The following is a 16,626-nucleotide window of genomic DNA, read 5'->3' as shown; positions in this document are numbered from 1 at the left end:
ACATTGCTAAGCAAGACAATGGGCTCAATGACTCTCTAAAAAAGAATGATGATGGCAGATAAGATTCTGCCTAAACGTTGCTACAACTTTAAAAGCACAACTATAATGACATGGGAAAATACCCAAACAAAGCTGAATACCATACATGTAAGTACCCGCGAAAACTTATATATATATATATATGTAGGTCTAGGTGTGTTTGGGTCTTTTCCCGTGTAAGATTATTTCACGTGTAATCTTACATGGGAAAAGACCCGAACACACCTAGACCTACATACCTGTACCCGTGAAAATCTGCAAAAACATGTATGTATGTATGTATGTATGTATGTATGTATATATGTATGTATGGTATTCAGCTTGGTTCGGGTATTAAGAAAACAAACAAACAAATAAATATATATATAAAGGTATTGGTTGAGATGTCAGACTGGACTGGGAAGTTTCTGGCTGAATATCCCATAGAATTGCCATTCAATCTCATTCAACCATGGAGTTCAGTAGATTACACTGTCTCAACCTTCACAGGATTGTCATTGTAGAAGTAAAATTAAAAACCATCATATAAGCCATTTTGAACTCCAGAGAAAAGTCAAGGTATGTAGTGTTAGTAATATCATTGCATTTATGATGTATACTGCCTAGAGTTACTAACTGAGATGGGCAGCTATTGAAATAAAATAAAATAAAAATCTTACCATGGTTTTTGGGATATACACTAGGAAAAAGAATACTAGTTTCAATTAGATGAAAAAGTTATAGCTGAACTAGCCACTGGATGGCACTCTTATAACATTTAGAAGCAAAACTGTTAGTACCAATCTTGTCTCAATTTAAGGTACATATAAACTCTTCACAGCCTGCTATTCTAAATAACTTCACTGTATTCAAGATAGAATATTTAGAGGAAGAGTGAAGGTTCCATCAACCCCTGAAGCAAATCAAATGGGCATCAGGAGGATGTAAAAAGAAGGGGAAATATGGTCCACCAGCAACGTTCCTTCTTTGATAGATGGAAATGGCTGGATTCAATATTTTAAAGCAATTTTTAACATGCAATTATCTTTATAATAATCATGTTTCCCATAGTTATTGTTCACTTTTAAAACATACTTTGTGTGTTTTCAAGCTGAAAACAGTCCCAACTTATTTAAATAAAGCTGCATTTTCTACTGCATTGTAGTAATACAATTCAAAAGAGAGTTTAAAAGATCCAAAAGGAAAGTGCACTTGGCTTGGTAAACAGTTTGTTATACTGCCTACAAAGAGATGTACTCTGCCTAAAGCAATTCATTGTCTTCTATAATGAAGTCAGCCATGACCATTGCAGTCAGCTTTTCTGCTACCGATAATGTATTTTCCAAAAATGTAGTAGGTTTAGATGCACAGACCATTTCATTTCAAAGAGACATTTGAACTCAGGTATCTGACAATGTAGAAGTTAAGATGTCTAAAATCATAAACAAGTAATTTTGAATATTAAAAACATAAAAGTACAATAAAACAATAAGTTAGGAATAAATTAGGAATCTTGGTTGTGTTGTAAATTTACCATCTGTCTTGGCTAAAATGAAAATTATTCCTATGCTGAATATAATCTTTTTAATAGATTCTTTCTATCTCTCTCCCCTTTGATATACAGGTATTTAGCTTACAATATTGGCCAACAGAGGTATTCTGAAATAGGTTGGTATCCAGCATGGTAGATCGTATTTAAATAGTTACGGCTACTTCGAACTTATAACCATTTATTTAGCAACCAGTTAAATTATAACAATGCTGGAAAAAGTGACTTATAACTGGTCCTCGCGTTTACAAGCTTCACAGCATCCCCATCGTCACTTGATCAGCCAGCTTCCAACAAGCAAAGTCAATAGGAGAAGCCCACTAAACAATTACATGATTCTTACTTAATCCATAATGACCCCTGGGAAAAAAAAGTTGTATGTGTGGTCACATGATGATTCATTTAATGACTGCATTGCTTAGCTATGATAGTTCCAGTGCCAGTTGCTGAGGTAAGTCTATCAATAGACTATCAGCTACCGAAACAAATTTATTTTTAAAAAATACTAGAATAATTTCCTTTTTAAAAATTAGATTTGGGTTTAGTGCAATCATGTATATTTGGAGTTAAGAACATATATTGTATGGGAAAACTGTAAGCACATCCTGTAAAAGCCTCTGGTTATAAGAAATAAAATGTCCTGCTTTAGCAGATGCAAAAGGTGGCAATGGTTGGATAATCTTAGTGTTATTGATAACTAACTTAACATCAGATTTTGCTCTCCTTGGGAATTAAGCCACAACTCTGAGACTGCACTTATTTTCCAACTCAACAACAAGCTGTTGACCAAAACAGCTCTTTGGTAGGCAGAGGTAGAAAGACAAAGAAAAGAGTAAATGCTGTTTAAATCAATAATGGAATAATTAGGGGCATTTTGTGCATTGGCTTCTTTTTAACATCCATGAACAATATTGAGCATGTTGGGTGAATAAGCTATTGAAATGATATAAAATAAAATTTGACTGGAGCTTGCCAAGTCAACGTTTGTGTTTATGTGAATCAATTCGGGGGGAATCTGTTTGTCAAGGTTGCAGTTCCAAGCAAATGGGGGCGAAAATGACAAACCACCTTGAGCTGAATAAGCTAATTTTCCTGTTTGCTCAAATTTTAATAAAGGGTTATTTATTTAATTTATATCATGATTTTATTATTTTTATACACAACTTTAAACAGAAGACATTTCTAACACACCCTCCTGCTCCTATTTTCCCACAACAACAACCCTGTGAGGTGGGTTGGACTGGGTGAGAATAAGTGGCCTAAAGGCACTCAGGGTTTAAAAGCCCTTTCATATCTGGGTTTAACTGTGACACAAGCATGCCCCAATAATCTTTGCTCTAGCCATATCCTCATGATTTTGACTTCATTGTGTATCATTCTAGTCCTACATTTCAATAGTTTTCTGCAGCACAAAGGAATAACAGGTCTATCAGCTCCCAAAACTTAATGGAGAGGTCATCCAACACTCCAAGTACCAATTGAAGCTCTGTAAAGCATTACCCAAACCAATTGGATGGTTCTTTTTAGAATATCTAAAATAGTTTGAGCTGACTGAATGGACTGAACTGTGGAATTTACCTTAAATACCCATGCAAACATACTGCAAGCAATGAGGTTAATTTTCCTACTAGGGGGCACTCAAACAACAAAGCACAGAAAACAGGTCTTGCGTTCCATCAGCCTCCCAACCAGAAGCTGGATCAACTACTCAGCATGCAGAACACACATCTCTACACAACTCGTAGTTGAGATTTCTGAGGTGTGTGAGTGTTAGCCCATCTGAAACCTACACTTACCAACTCCTTCTCAGCGTAAGTATGTGTCAATGCCTATGCACAATTGCAGACAAGTCTAAGTCAAGCTTTATAGGAATAGATATGACAGAAGGATGCTATGGCTGCTGCATGGAAAATAGGGTGAACTTCCTCCTTCGCAAACAAGTCAACATATTATATTGGTGATGGTGGCCTATAAAGATTACAATGCCTGTTCAATGGCGGAATATAAAATATTTATAAATAAATTTATCTAAATGTGTTACATAAATAAAATATTTATTATCCAGATTTCAATCCTGAATGGAAGTTCTACTTTAGCAGGTATTCTGGAGATCTGGCTGGCTGAAGAGATCTCTTTTACTTCTGTCTGCCAATTATTATATGGTATCACAGGCTAGGACTGGACAATATCAAGGTGGAGTGATTGTTCTATTCCAGAATTTTTCAAACTCTGTTCAGCATAGAACCTGTGAGACAAAGTACACACAAACAAAAATCACTGGAAGCAGCCACTTATCAGAGCTTTGCCTCTTGATCAAGGATCCTAGAATACACGCAAGAGACACAGTAACAGTCACAGATACACACAGACACACACAGTACATGACCTGAAAATTTTGAATCCACTGGTCTAAACACATAAGGCAATAGAGAACCAACTCTAATTTATCATCCATCCTCGTCTATTAAGAAAAACTGGTTCTACTGACGATAGGATAGCCCTAGTAATCACAGTTCTGGAATAGCTGATTCAATAAAATAATACTGATTATATAGCTACCTTACAAACTTGGAATGGATTCTAGTTATAACACAGATAATCACTACTGAAAAGGTTAAGTGGCTTGGCATAACCAAAATATCTTCTATTGAGGAAAAAGAAAATTAACTTCAAATATTAACAGAAAGAAAAGTGAAAATACTGATGGCATTTAAATATCTTGGTATATATTATTAAGCTATTTATAGCAAATATGGTAAATAACCTTTGAAAGCCATTTAGCTGTGTATATAAATGTCTTACCCCAAGATAAGCTAAGAAATCGCACATATTTCTAAAAGTCAAACAGTATCGGTCCATTTATTATTTTAAAAATAAATTTAAGTAAATTTTGTATATTGAATTTTTTAAAATACTACTTATAATTATAGAACAACACTTTTCCCCCCTCATTACTCTAGGATTGAGCATTGCTGCATATACTACTGGGATTTTAGATCATGCAGGTTTTCCAATGTGAAATTGCCAACCAAAAAACAATATTTTTGTTTGGCCACCTTGGGATAAGGGCCAAATAGTCCCACCATTTATTGCAATGCTTATGTATTTACTTCACATAGGTCTGTAACCTCAGATAATGGCTTCTGTTAACAGAATTATATTAAACTGAAATTAAAAATATACATTGCATATTATCAAGAACTCTATATTCATATATTTTGCTGATTAAACAAGTAATTCCATCATGAAAATGGCAATGGAAGAACAATTGCAATATAAACTGGTTTAGTGCTTATGTACAATGGCAATAGAAGTTATAAAAAAAAAATCCTGCACTTCTCACCATAATGAGGAATTATTGCCCAGGCCATGGCAGATGCATAGATACCTCCAATCATCCAAAACATGCAAAGCCAACTTAAATGTTCTCCACGTTTCTCTCGAGCAAGTACTTCAGCAAAATATGAAAATACAACTGGAACAGCTCCTCCAATCCTAAAAAAAAAAACGAATAACAGGAACAAAATGCCTGCAGAAGTTCTGCATTATTTTGAGGGAAAGCATGCTGAAAGCAATAGAGTTCTGAGAATCTCGACAAATAAATCAATTACTTATTTACATCAAAGAAATGTTGATTAAAGAAAGCTTGTATGCTGTAAGTCATGTATTGCCGAACATTATCCAGGCACAGCTTTGAAGAAATACAAGCATGTTGACTCCCCAAGCCTTTCTCTGGCTTTATTGTAATCTGAGATGGAAAACAATGTAAATCCTCCCAGCCTCTCCAAATTGCTCGTATTTATTTAGTGTTTTTGTTTTGCTCCAGCAAAGCAAAGACACTGATGAATTTGCTCATCTCCAGTAACAAACTGCTATGTGCCAAGTTTCAAGGGTGATGAAACTGCATATTTCCCAGGTACCACTGACATGGAGGGATGCAGAGGCATCAGGAGAGTGTGGCCAAAAAAGTATTGCATATAAAAGCAGACAATGCTTCAACTGGACCTTTTGGACTATTATCTTGACTATTTTGACATCCTGCAGACATCCCTGAATGGATGCTCCTAGCACCTCACACAGAGCCAGATATCAAAGGAAGAGATAGAAACATTCCTTGACTTCCCTGAAAAGGAAGAAGAAAGCATAAATGCATGTGGACAGAGCTGGGGATGTGGAAGCAGCATGTCCATGTAGTCGATTTTATTTTATTTATTTATTTTGATTTGTCAATCGCTTACCAAATAATAGGTATAAGTATATACATAGTTATGAATACATGAAATGGGTACATATAAGAAAAATAAAAAGAAACAATAGGACAGGGACGGTAGGCATGTTGGTGCACTTATGCACGCTCCCTACAGACCTCTTAGGAAAGGGGTGAGGTAAATAGTAGACAGTCTAAGGTTAAAGTTTTTGGGGTTTGGGGAAGAAACCACAGAGTCAGGTAGAGTATTCCAGACATTGGCCACTCTGTTGCCCGAAGTCGTATTTTCTGCAATCAAGTTTGGTGCGGTTCACGCCTTGAGTTTGTATCTATTGTGTGCTCTTGTGTTATTATGGTTGAAACTGAAGTATTCATTGGCAGATAAGCCATTGCAATGTATGATTTTATATACCATACTTAGATCAGACCGAAGACAGCGTAATTCAAGGTTTTCTAGGTCTAGAATTTCAAGTCTGGTGGCATAAGGTATTCTACGAGTAGAGGAGTGAAGTACTCTTCTTGTGAAATATTTCTGGACTTTCTCAGCTGTGTTAATATCAGATACGTAATGTGGGTTCCAGACTTATGAACTGTATTCGAGTATTGGTCTAGCAAATGTTTTGTATACTCTAGTTAGTATTGTGATATTACCAGAGAAAAAGCTACGTACGATTAGGTTAACAACTCTTAATGCCTTTTTGGCTATGTAGTTACAGTGGGCTCTAGCACTTAGATCATTAGAGATGAGTACTCCAAGGTCCTTGACAGAGCTTGGATCATCAACAAGGTCTTGACTATTCAGCTTGTATTTTATTTTCTGTTTTTTTTTTTGCCAATATGTAAGACAGAGCATTTATTTGTTGAGATTTGAAGTTGCCATTTGCTTGACCATTCTGATACATAGTCAAGATCTTTTTGAAGGGTAGCAGTATTGTCTGTGGTATTGAACAGCTTTACATCATCAGCAAAGAGAACGCAGTTGCTCTTGATATGATCACAGAGGTCATTTATGTAGAGTATGAAGAGAGTTGGTCTTAGAACACTGCCTTGGGGGACACCACTATTGACAGGTACAGAATTTGATAGGACATTCCCAATTTTGACCATTCGTTGTCTGTTTGACATGAATGCTTCTATCCAGTTATGCAGTTGTCCAGAGATACCATAAGATTTTAGTTTTAGGAGTAGTTTGTCGTATACCACTGAATCAAAGGCTTTACAGAATTCTATGTACATTGCATCTATTGTTTTGCCCTGATCGAGCTGTGTAGTCCAAATGCTTTTGCAATGTAAGAGTTGCAGATTACAGGATAATTCTTTTCTGAAACCAAATTGTTTATTGGAGAGTAGGCTGTTTGTCTCTAAGTGGAGGATAATGGATTGGTTAATAACTGATTGCATGACTTTACAGGTAACGCAGCATAAAGAGATTGGTCTGTAATTTTCAACTAGGCTGGGGTCTCCTTTTTGAAGATGGGGATGACCGTGGCTTGTGACCATAGGTTAGGCAAGGAGCTGGTCCTGAAAGATTTTTCAAGATTATGCTTAGAGGTTCTGCTATGGCAGTGGATAGCTTTTTTAAGAAGTAGGCACATATTCCGTCCGGTCCAATAGATAAGAGATGGTTTTAGATTGCATAGTGCTTTTTCAACATTGACTTCTGTAAAATTGATATGTATTAGATCATTGTAGTTTTCTGTGGTTCGACTAGGAAATACTGGGCATGATCCATTGCTGTTTACAAATACTGAGCCAAAGTGAGCCATGTGTTAAAGAGGTTGGCTTTAATGGTGTTGTCGTTGCAGTCTTTACCATTAGGTCCCATCAGGGGTGGGATGGACCTTGAGTCTTTTAGTTTGTTGTTTACAAAATTGTAAAAAGTGTGGGTGGAATTGGTACGTAGAAGGTTTTCCTCTTGTTTAATGTGATAATTTGTGCATTCAGTCTTTATCTGGTGGCATAAATTTTTGTATTGGCTTTTGAAAGTGGCAACGTGACCAGATTTGTTTTTCCGCCAAAGTGATGTCTTTTTGGATTGAAATTTCCTTATTGTTATGGGTAATGTTTTCTTTTTGTTTTTTTGTTTTGGGAGTTGTTGTTGGTACATGTAGTTTGATGACTCTTTTAACTTCAAGTAAAAATATGTTGTAATGGTCTTCAACAGTATTGCATCCAGTGAATAGAGATTGCCAATCAAGGGATGAGAGATCGTTGTCTATAAGATCATAGTTGCCTTTTTAAAGTTATAATTGGGGATTACTTCATTGTGATGATTTTTGTGTGGCGTATGTTGAGACAAAAGTCAACCATATTGTGGTCACCGTCCTAGTAAATCAATATTATCATTAAGGCCAATTAGTTAGAATAAATTAAATGTATATATTAAAACTGATAAATCTTTGACAATAGTACTCTGCCAAGTACTCTGATGGTTGTCTGTGGAGATTCTCAGTCATCTGGGTCATGGTTGTCCCAAAGGTGCTTTTTCAATAGGTAACTGGACTTGTTTTTCTTTTAAGACATTTTGCTTTCCATCTAAGCTTTTCCAGCTCTGACAGGATTGTGGGGTATGGAAGGATTTATATACCTTGCAGACAGCTAGTCATTTGCATTCTTTTAGAGAGTCATTGAGGCCACTTGGAGGTTTGTCTGTGTCCTCAGGATCACTTGATAGTGCAAATGGGTGTGGGGACTTCTTGGAACTGCTGAAAGGACTGTATTGTGGAGCTGTGCTTTCTGCAGGATGTTTTCTGCCTTGCGACCCTTCACTGTTGAACACAGGCACAGGCTGTTGGGGATGAGTCTATGTTTCTGCATCTCAAACTGAAGCGCAAATGGTTCCTGTTGTCTTCATTTTTTCTGGAAATCCATTCACACCATTCAAAGGGTGTTAATCCAGGGGTGGGATTCAAAAATTTTAGCAAAAGGTCCTCTGCCCAGTTCCTGGGTGGGCGTGGCCATGGCGGGCATGGCCTAACCGGCCTCCTGCACCATGGCAGGGGGGGGGCATTTTTGCTCTCCCTGGGCTCCAGACGCTTTTTCGAGCCTCCCTGAGAGGCAAAAACGGCCTCTCCAGAAGCCAGAAAAAGGCCCATTTCTAGCCTTCCCAAACTTCCGGGAGGTGCATTTTTGCACTCCCTGACCCTCTGCGCGCGCCCTGCACTTACCTGCATCCAAAACGGGCCACATGGGGACTTCTGGGAGGGGCGGGGGGTAGCCAGGAGTGGGATTTGGGGGTTCTCCGAACTCCACAGAATCTTAGCTAGGGGCTCTCCTGAACCCCTGCGACCCCCCAGCAGCCATTCCTGTGTTAATCCCAAACAGATAGCTAAATGTCTATGGAGATTCTCAGTCATCCAGGTCACAGAAACTTCTTGAATGAGAAATGAAGCGTCTTCAAAGAAAAACAAGAAAGTCTACTTGCCTCTTGCAAAAACACCTTTGGGACACCAAGATGATTTTTCTTCACCCCTGATCTGACCCTTTCATTAAAACAGATATTCTATGTCTCTTCTTCACTTCCTGATATCTCCTCCAAGGAAGAATGAACTTTTGTTTTGTTTATTGGATTTATTAAGGCTGCTCAACTCCAAGAACATTCTGGGTGTATACAACCCTAACCCAATACATATATTAAAACAAATTAAAAATGATTTAATTGTCTAGAGCAAAACAACAGCAGGGGCTCCTCCATAGCTCTAACTTCAGGCATGGGAACAGAGCCAGATCTTGAAAGATTTCCAAAACCAACAAAAAATTGAAGCGTTGCATATCTCTAGGAGGTTAATCCAGTGTCCTATATTGTAAAGTTATACAAATTTTAGAATATTTAAAAGGGCAATGCTGTTTGAAGAAATGGGAGGATGGTCTTACACAAATGCTATCAAATCAACATTATCATGTAGGTCAATTGACAGAAATGAATTAAACACATCTAAATTGATAATTTCTGACACAATCCTGTGATATCATAAAAGTTTGATGTAGTAAGTTGTTACCTTGGTACTGGTAAAAAATAAAATTTCCTGCTACTGGTAAAATTGCTGCTACTTGTTATGCGTATAGTATAATGTATTAATGAATTACATAAGTACAGTATTTATATTTGTGTCTAAACTTGGTTATTCCTACTTCTTGTTTAGAGATAAGACAAGAGTAATTACACTAACTAGCACTCTTGCTCAGACTGCTAATGACTGGCAGTTGATTTCTCAGACTCTTCTTCTGTTTTCCAAAACCATCTGCTTTGGGTAGATTTTTGTTCCAGGGATTCCTCTTCCCCCTTCTTTTTCTCTCCAGACCCTCATTGATGACCATTTCAGAAAGTCTTGCTTCACAAATAAATCAGCCAAACACAACTGGCTAATCTATTTCAGGATTTTCAGCCATCGCTGTTGGAATTATCTCCTTTATTCTTCCTTAGCTGTATAACATTGCTATACCTGAATAATATGGATGACTATAGCCAAAAGTGTAGACTAAGAGAATGTAAAAATATCTGAAGCAACCTACTTTCAAATTTGATCTTTTGAAAAGGAATAACCATTAGTATCACTTCACCTTGAAAAAGATCAGCATACAAGTGTACTATAGTTTAGACAATAGAAGAAAGCAGAAGAGCTTACCCAAATCCAGAGAGTAATCGACAGAAGAGAAAGAAGCCATAGCCCTGGACAAATGATGAAAGGAAAGCGAAGAATCCATTGACCGACATACATATCAGAAGAGACTGTCTTCTTCCCACCTTGTCTGCCAAGCCTCCCCAGAAGAAAGCTCCTACCATCATCCCAAGGTATACTATGCTACCTGAAACAGACACAAAAAAAATAATGTATAGGATTATACAGTACTATCACGATACATACCTGTTCTTAGTATTAACCAGTGGTATCATTTATTTAGAATGATTGCAAATGAATAATTTGCATATCCATTTATGGGAACAATTCCCTATCCCTTTATTTCTCATATTAAATATATATTTATTTGCAAAAATATCTAAGATTTAAATATTTATTATATTTGTCCATTTATTCAATCAGATGCACGTAGATATAATAAAGCACAATGCAAGCTAATACAGGAACACCACAGTAATAATGGAATAAGAAATTACCAGTATAATGTATTCCACTATAAATCTATATACTAGTAAAACTTTCGTTGTGTTTATCTTTGTTTGTACCTTCAAGTTAGCCCAAATGATGCATCATACCATAACAATTTTTGAATCAAGATACCTAAAAGTCCGTTAATTTCCAAAATGTATAAAAAATCTGGGACCCACTACTCCTGTAAAACTGAAATTTCATTCACAAAATTGTCTCTGTGCAGTATGCCCGTGGTGACATGATCATGATTTATATACAGTATTTTATAAATATATATTTACGTACTCTTCTTAGATGATCACAGGACCATCCAACATTGTAAAAAAAATTGATGAGTCTAAAATTTAATTTTAATTCTGGTCACTCAGACTGTATGACCTTTCTCTCAAAGGATAACCTAATGTGTTACAGGGCTGTCCAGTATATTCTAAAAGAATTACATCTCAAGTTACAAGTTCAACGTCTCCTAAAAATATGGCTAAGGAAATACTGCAGTTGCTTCATCAGCATAAATTATTAATATCTTTGTTCCAAAATCAGGTAGAATTTGAAACTAGTCACAAGGAATTCACAATCTGTTGTGAAAATATGTACATTCACATATTTACAACTGCTTTTGTGGCCTTTTGAAGGATGGAATGCCTCTGAAAAGCTGAGCTGGAGACTAGCATCTCACTGTATTTAGAAGGCTTTCTATATAAAACAGCCCAAACACAAATAGTTAAATAAGATTTCGCTTAGAGTTATTTTTTTTTAAATTTTCTGGGCATTTATTTCAAATTATAGCCTATACTTTATATTCCTCCATGGCCACACACTTTCACGAGAATAAGAGTCTGACAAGACCTATTTCTCCAGACTTGATTTCAAAAATCAGATGCAATACCATCCCTCTAACAAATATGTATAGTTTGCCAGGTGAAATCTATGCATGAACAGTTTGTCACATATGTTCCACTGAACCTTAGAGAGGGTCAGGAAATGGTGTATTTCTCTCTATCCCAATACATAAAGGTTCACTTGCAAATATACCTTTTTCCTGACTGCTTGCCAAAAATAAATAATAATTACAGCTTCCCTACTTCAATGAGGAAGGAAGAAAGAGCAGGAGAGGAAGACAAGAGCAGGGGTCACGAGTTCACCCTTTGTGACCTTCTGACAAGCAAAGTCAATGGAAAAGCCATGCAATTAATAACAGTGTTACTAACTTAACTGCAGTGATTCAACAAAGTTACTGGGGAAGCGAACAGGAAGTTGCAGTTGCTATCATGTGATATTGTGCTTAATAACTGTGAATGATTTACTTCATGACTGCAGCCAAAACTGATGTTGTATGTTAGGCATGGTCAAGTGATGTTTCACTTTATAATCTCTCCCCTTAGTAACAGAGCTGCCAGTCCCAATGGCGGTCAGAAGGTGAGGACTACCTGATTATCAACTCCAAAAATTGAAATACAATATAATTAATTAGCTTTCCAAAGAGGCTCACGATGGTCGATGGAAAATTCTCATTCTGTATACTGTATTTATATAGTGAAAGCTCAATGATGTATTTGAAAATCTGGTAAATTAAAAGTAGTATCATCAAAAAGTAATCTCATTTTAGCACTGTAATATTTGGTGATATTATATTTTTAAACACACTCATAAGATTATAAGAGAATGCAATAGAAAGTACAGTGATGACTACAAAATGAAAAATTCCAAGAGTCAACCAAATCAATGGCTTTCCTACTCAGATGCTCATCTGCACTTATCCGTATTTTTTCTGCTGATTCTGGATTTCAGAGTACTTGAAAATGACATATATACTACATAAATATTTTGATGTTAACATCTAAACCAAGAGTGCATACACTTACAAGCCTTAGCAGGCTAATTCATAGGAGACTTTCTTTAAATCCATTCTGAAGTCTCCCTAAACAAAGAGACACAAGAAAATGCAATGTATAAACTATACAGATAGTTCATGATTAATGCAACTTACTGGAACTGGAATTTCCTTTGCTAAATGATGCTGTCATTAGGTAAAATACCATGTAATTGCACTGCTTGGTGACAGAAGTTTTGGTAGTCCTGGTTGCAATTGTTAGGCCAGGAATGCACCATTGATAAGCCAGGAGCTCACTTTCTTCTGTCCAACTACATTCACCTCCACTTCAACTCTTCCCACCAACCTATTTCTCCCCCATCTCTGCCCTTTTGGCTAGACTGCATCCCACTGCCCCAACTGACCTTTGTCATTTTAACTCCCACTGTTGATGAGGCATGCCCAACTTGGCCTGTCATGGGATAGCTGTCGGTTGTACAAAACCTTTCCAGAGCAAGAGTATAGGGCAGGAGGAGCAGCACAGTACAAGACAAACTAAAAGACAGTGATGAGGAGGAGATAGGTGGGTGGGTGGGAATGTAAATGAATCTGGTCATAAATGCAGATGGCTTGTTCAGGATCCACATCATGATCATGTGACCATAAGGGCGCTGCAGCGGCTATAACATCAAGGACTGGCCATAACTAACACTTGTTCAATGCCATCGTAATTTCGAACAAATGGATGCCATCTTTGAACAAATGGGCAATTAGTAAAGACTACATCCCTAAGCGGGGGAGGAAATCCAAGAGCCAGCTAAACAGAGTTGCTTAAAAATACATTCAGAATCAAAGGAAGAATTTCCAAGCTTAATTATCATCTTACAGAAATAGACAATATCTAGTATAAAATCTGTTGCAATTCGCAATGCTGGGAAGGTTGATAGTTGAAATTCAGCATACCGGAAGTTTAGAAATTCAGCTTACCAGGTTGCCTATCCCTGAATCATCGTTACCCCTTGAACAGCCAAAAGACTAGACAGTGACCACATTATTCAATCTAATTTGCACAAATGTGTTTCATTATTATTATTGCTGTTTATGCAAACAGCAAGAGTTTTATAAAAACAGCATTTGCTGAAAGGTAGTTTAATCATGAAAGAAAATATACACATGTACACATCAAAACACATAAAGATTAAATACTGTGATGGAGCAATTACTGAACAGGGCTACCAATACTAAATTAATCTCAAGAAATGATGTGAAATAACTGACAGATACTTTTACTACTAGTGTCAAAAGTATCATTTGAATGTATCTTCACTTACCCAATAGTTCCTGCTGATATTTAAGAGGGAATCCTAACTGACAAGGCTGAGATAAGGCAGACTTGGTTAAGTATGTGTAATAACACGCAAGGCAGATTATCGTTTTCTCTGTAACTGAGGTCCCTCAAATGTTTCTTTTAGATGTTTGATACTAAATGCTGAAGCAATACGCACATAAGTCTTAAATTCATCCTTTCATAGAAGCAAATTAACATGTTTCTCTAGTCTGAAATCTACTAAAGTTTTAAAGAGATTCTCAGTGGCATATGCCATGAAACCACATAAATGTTCCTCATTCTCTAGGATTAATTGTGCCTGCAATGAAAATCCTCCATTTTTGGTTGATTTGCTTTAAAACAACAGCTAAGGAAATATGGAACAAATTATCTTGTCTGTCGTAATTATCTTAAGATCTTGATGTGCCCTGAAATCGTTGGACAGGAGTCTCTCCTGCAGCTGGTACAGCCAGCGAAGATCTCGTGAAAAATGAAGCTGCCATAGATGCCCTGATAGCCCAAGCCGCTGCCTGGTGGGTGTACTTGAGGGTTTGCTGAGACCTTTTGTCCTCTGCCTTAAGTACATCCTCTGGCTCAGTGGAGTACCTGATGAAGAGAACGAGGCTACCACTGGAGCATCCACTGAGGGCACTAGCAGGGCGTTGGCTAAAGCCAGGCCCATGTTATAAAATCTCCTGTTGTACGATGAAGGACGAGGCCCCAACCCAGGGGAGGTATACTGCTCCTTCACTAAATCAAGGAATACCAGTGGGGAAGGAAGTACTTCTGTATGGACCACTGTCTTGGAGAACAGAGAATCACTGTGGCTAGAAGAGGCCACCTGTGGTTCTGGAGCCACCTCCTCAGGGATTAGCTGGGCTGTGACCAAAGCTTTGTGCAGGAACGGTTTAAATAATGGTTTAAAAACTGCTGCTAAGGGAGGTAGATCAGATCTAAATTCCTCCTCCTCTGACAAATTAGGATCTCTGATCTCACCTTCCTTCTTCTCAGAATAAGAGGAGCGACTGTGTTCAGAAGGATTGGTATAATCCCTCTCCTCATCCTCGCCCCAATCTGATTGGGTAGGATGGAAACTGAACTGTTGTCTGGGAAGACCTTTGTGGGATGAAGAGACCCCTTGGGACAAGTTAGGAAACAAGGACTGTCCTCTCCCTAGTGGGTGAAGAAGTTGTTGAAGCCCCTCAGCCAGGCCCTGCCTTATGGCTACTGAGACCATTTCCTTGATGTCATCAGGCCTGTTCCCTGTGGGGGGTCCACCGGATGCAAGCCCACAGCAGTGGGAGTATAGGTTGCCTCAGGCTTAGGCCTGAGGCCCCCTTAGATCATTTGGCCTATGGGGAAAGAGGGACCAGGGCCCCAGGCTGCCTGTCTAGAGGAGGGACCTGATCTGCTTAAATCCTGGGGTAAAAGCTCTTCTTCCACCCTCTCTGGAGACCAAGCTAAAAGGTGGCTAGCTGAGCTGGGAACATTTCCCCCTCCCTTATAGAAACCTCTGGGTAAACCTGCACCTCCCGATTGAGAAGCCTGCTGGATCTGGTCTCTCATCTGTGCCAATGTCTTTGCAAACTGCTTTTCCAGAGCAGCATGCCTTCTCTTCTCAGCCTTGAGCTTCGATTTGGGAGCCAGGGCCTTGGCTCTGATCTTAGCTGCAACATCTCTATTTGCACAATGGCCACTTTGTCTTCTTTTCTTCCTCATAGGGGCTTGAGAATCTTGGGCTTCTTCCAGGCCCTTCAGGTCTGATTGGGTTACTTCCCTCTCCATTCCGCAAACAGAGCAGGCACAAGAGGTGCTGTGAGCTTCCCCTGTGGTAGTGCTGCCTGCAGCATGGGCCAGGTGAGCTGTGGAAACTGTGAGGCCCAATTAATGTCCTCTTTTTTTAAAATAAAAAATTTATTTGGATTTTCACAAAACACAATACAAGTAAAATTTCTTTTCTTGAAAATAGCATCCCGGGTTATCACTTCTCCATACAGACACTAATTCAATTTCATATTCATCTTTGTGTTCTATTCCATATCTTACTACTATTTTAACATTTTCTCAATAATTTTTCCCTTCCCTTAATTTTCTCAATCCCCCTTAGTTTTCTCAATCTTATTTTTAATTATCTCATTCCTTTCTAACTTCAATTATATATATCTTTTTCTAAGTTTCAATGCCTTTCCAGTCATCATATTTATACTTTTGTCTGTCCTGTTTCAATTTCATATTTTCTTTTCTCATTAAACAAAATTTTCCCCTGTAATTACTAATTGGAGCATGATACCTTTGTATCTTTTAATTTTTATCCTTTCAACTCTTATTTAAACTTCAATTTATGCCTATACAATTATAACATTCAATATAACACATAACTTCCAGTCAAATTCTGCTTGGTACATTCTTAAAATACGCACTAAGTTCTTAAAGAGAAGATTTATATATAACAATAATAAATAAAATACTTATTCTATTCCAATTCAGCTCTATCATTAACGTTAGTTATAATCTTTGACATCTTTAACATTTATTTTCAATAGGATATCATACTTCTAGGAACACTTATAGTATTTCCGTATTTTTTTCATGTTTCTTTCATAT

General features: G+C 37.5%; 1 protein-coding gene across 4 annotated transcripts in view; it reads right to left on the bottom strand.

Moving 5' to 3' along the window:
• Positions 1 to 16,626, bottom strand: part of SV2C (synaptic vesicle glycoprotein 2C) — a 69,089-nt gene that overhangs the window by 27,234 nt on the left and 25,229 nt on the right. For 2 of the 4 annotated variants that reach the window (XM_087927183.1, XM_026717880.2), the window contains exons 3-4: positions 10,400 to 10,580; positions 4,911 to 5,062 (exon numbers count right to left, since the gene is read on the bottom strand). The exons of the other annotated variants lie outside the window; for them this stretch is intronic. In XM_087927183.1, coding sequence (XP_087783309.1) covers positions 4,911 to 5,062; positions 10,400 to 10,580 — 333 coding nt within the window. The remainder of the gene's footprint in view (positions 1 to 4,910; positions 5,063 to 10,399; positions 10,581 to 16,626) is intronic. 4 annotated transcript variants of the gene reach the window in all.

This window comes from Pseudonaja textilis, chromosome 2, assembly GCF_049901715.1.
Source record: "Pseudonaja textilis isolate UNSWEBS1 chromosome 2, rPseTex1.2, whole genome shotgun sequence".
Taxonomy (NCBI): domain Eukaryota; kingdom Metazoa; phylum Chordata; class Lepidosauria; order Squamata; family Elapidae; genus Pseudonaja; species Pseudonaja textilis.
This window is presented reverse-complemented; position numbering and strand designations above follow the sequence as displayed.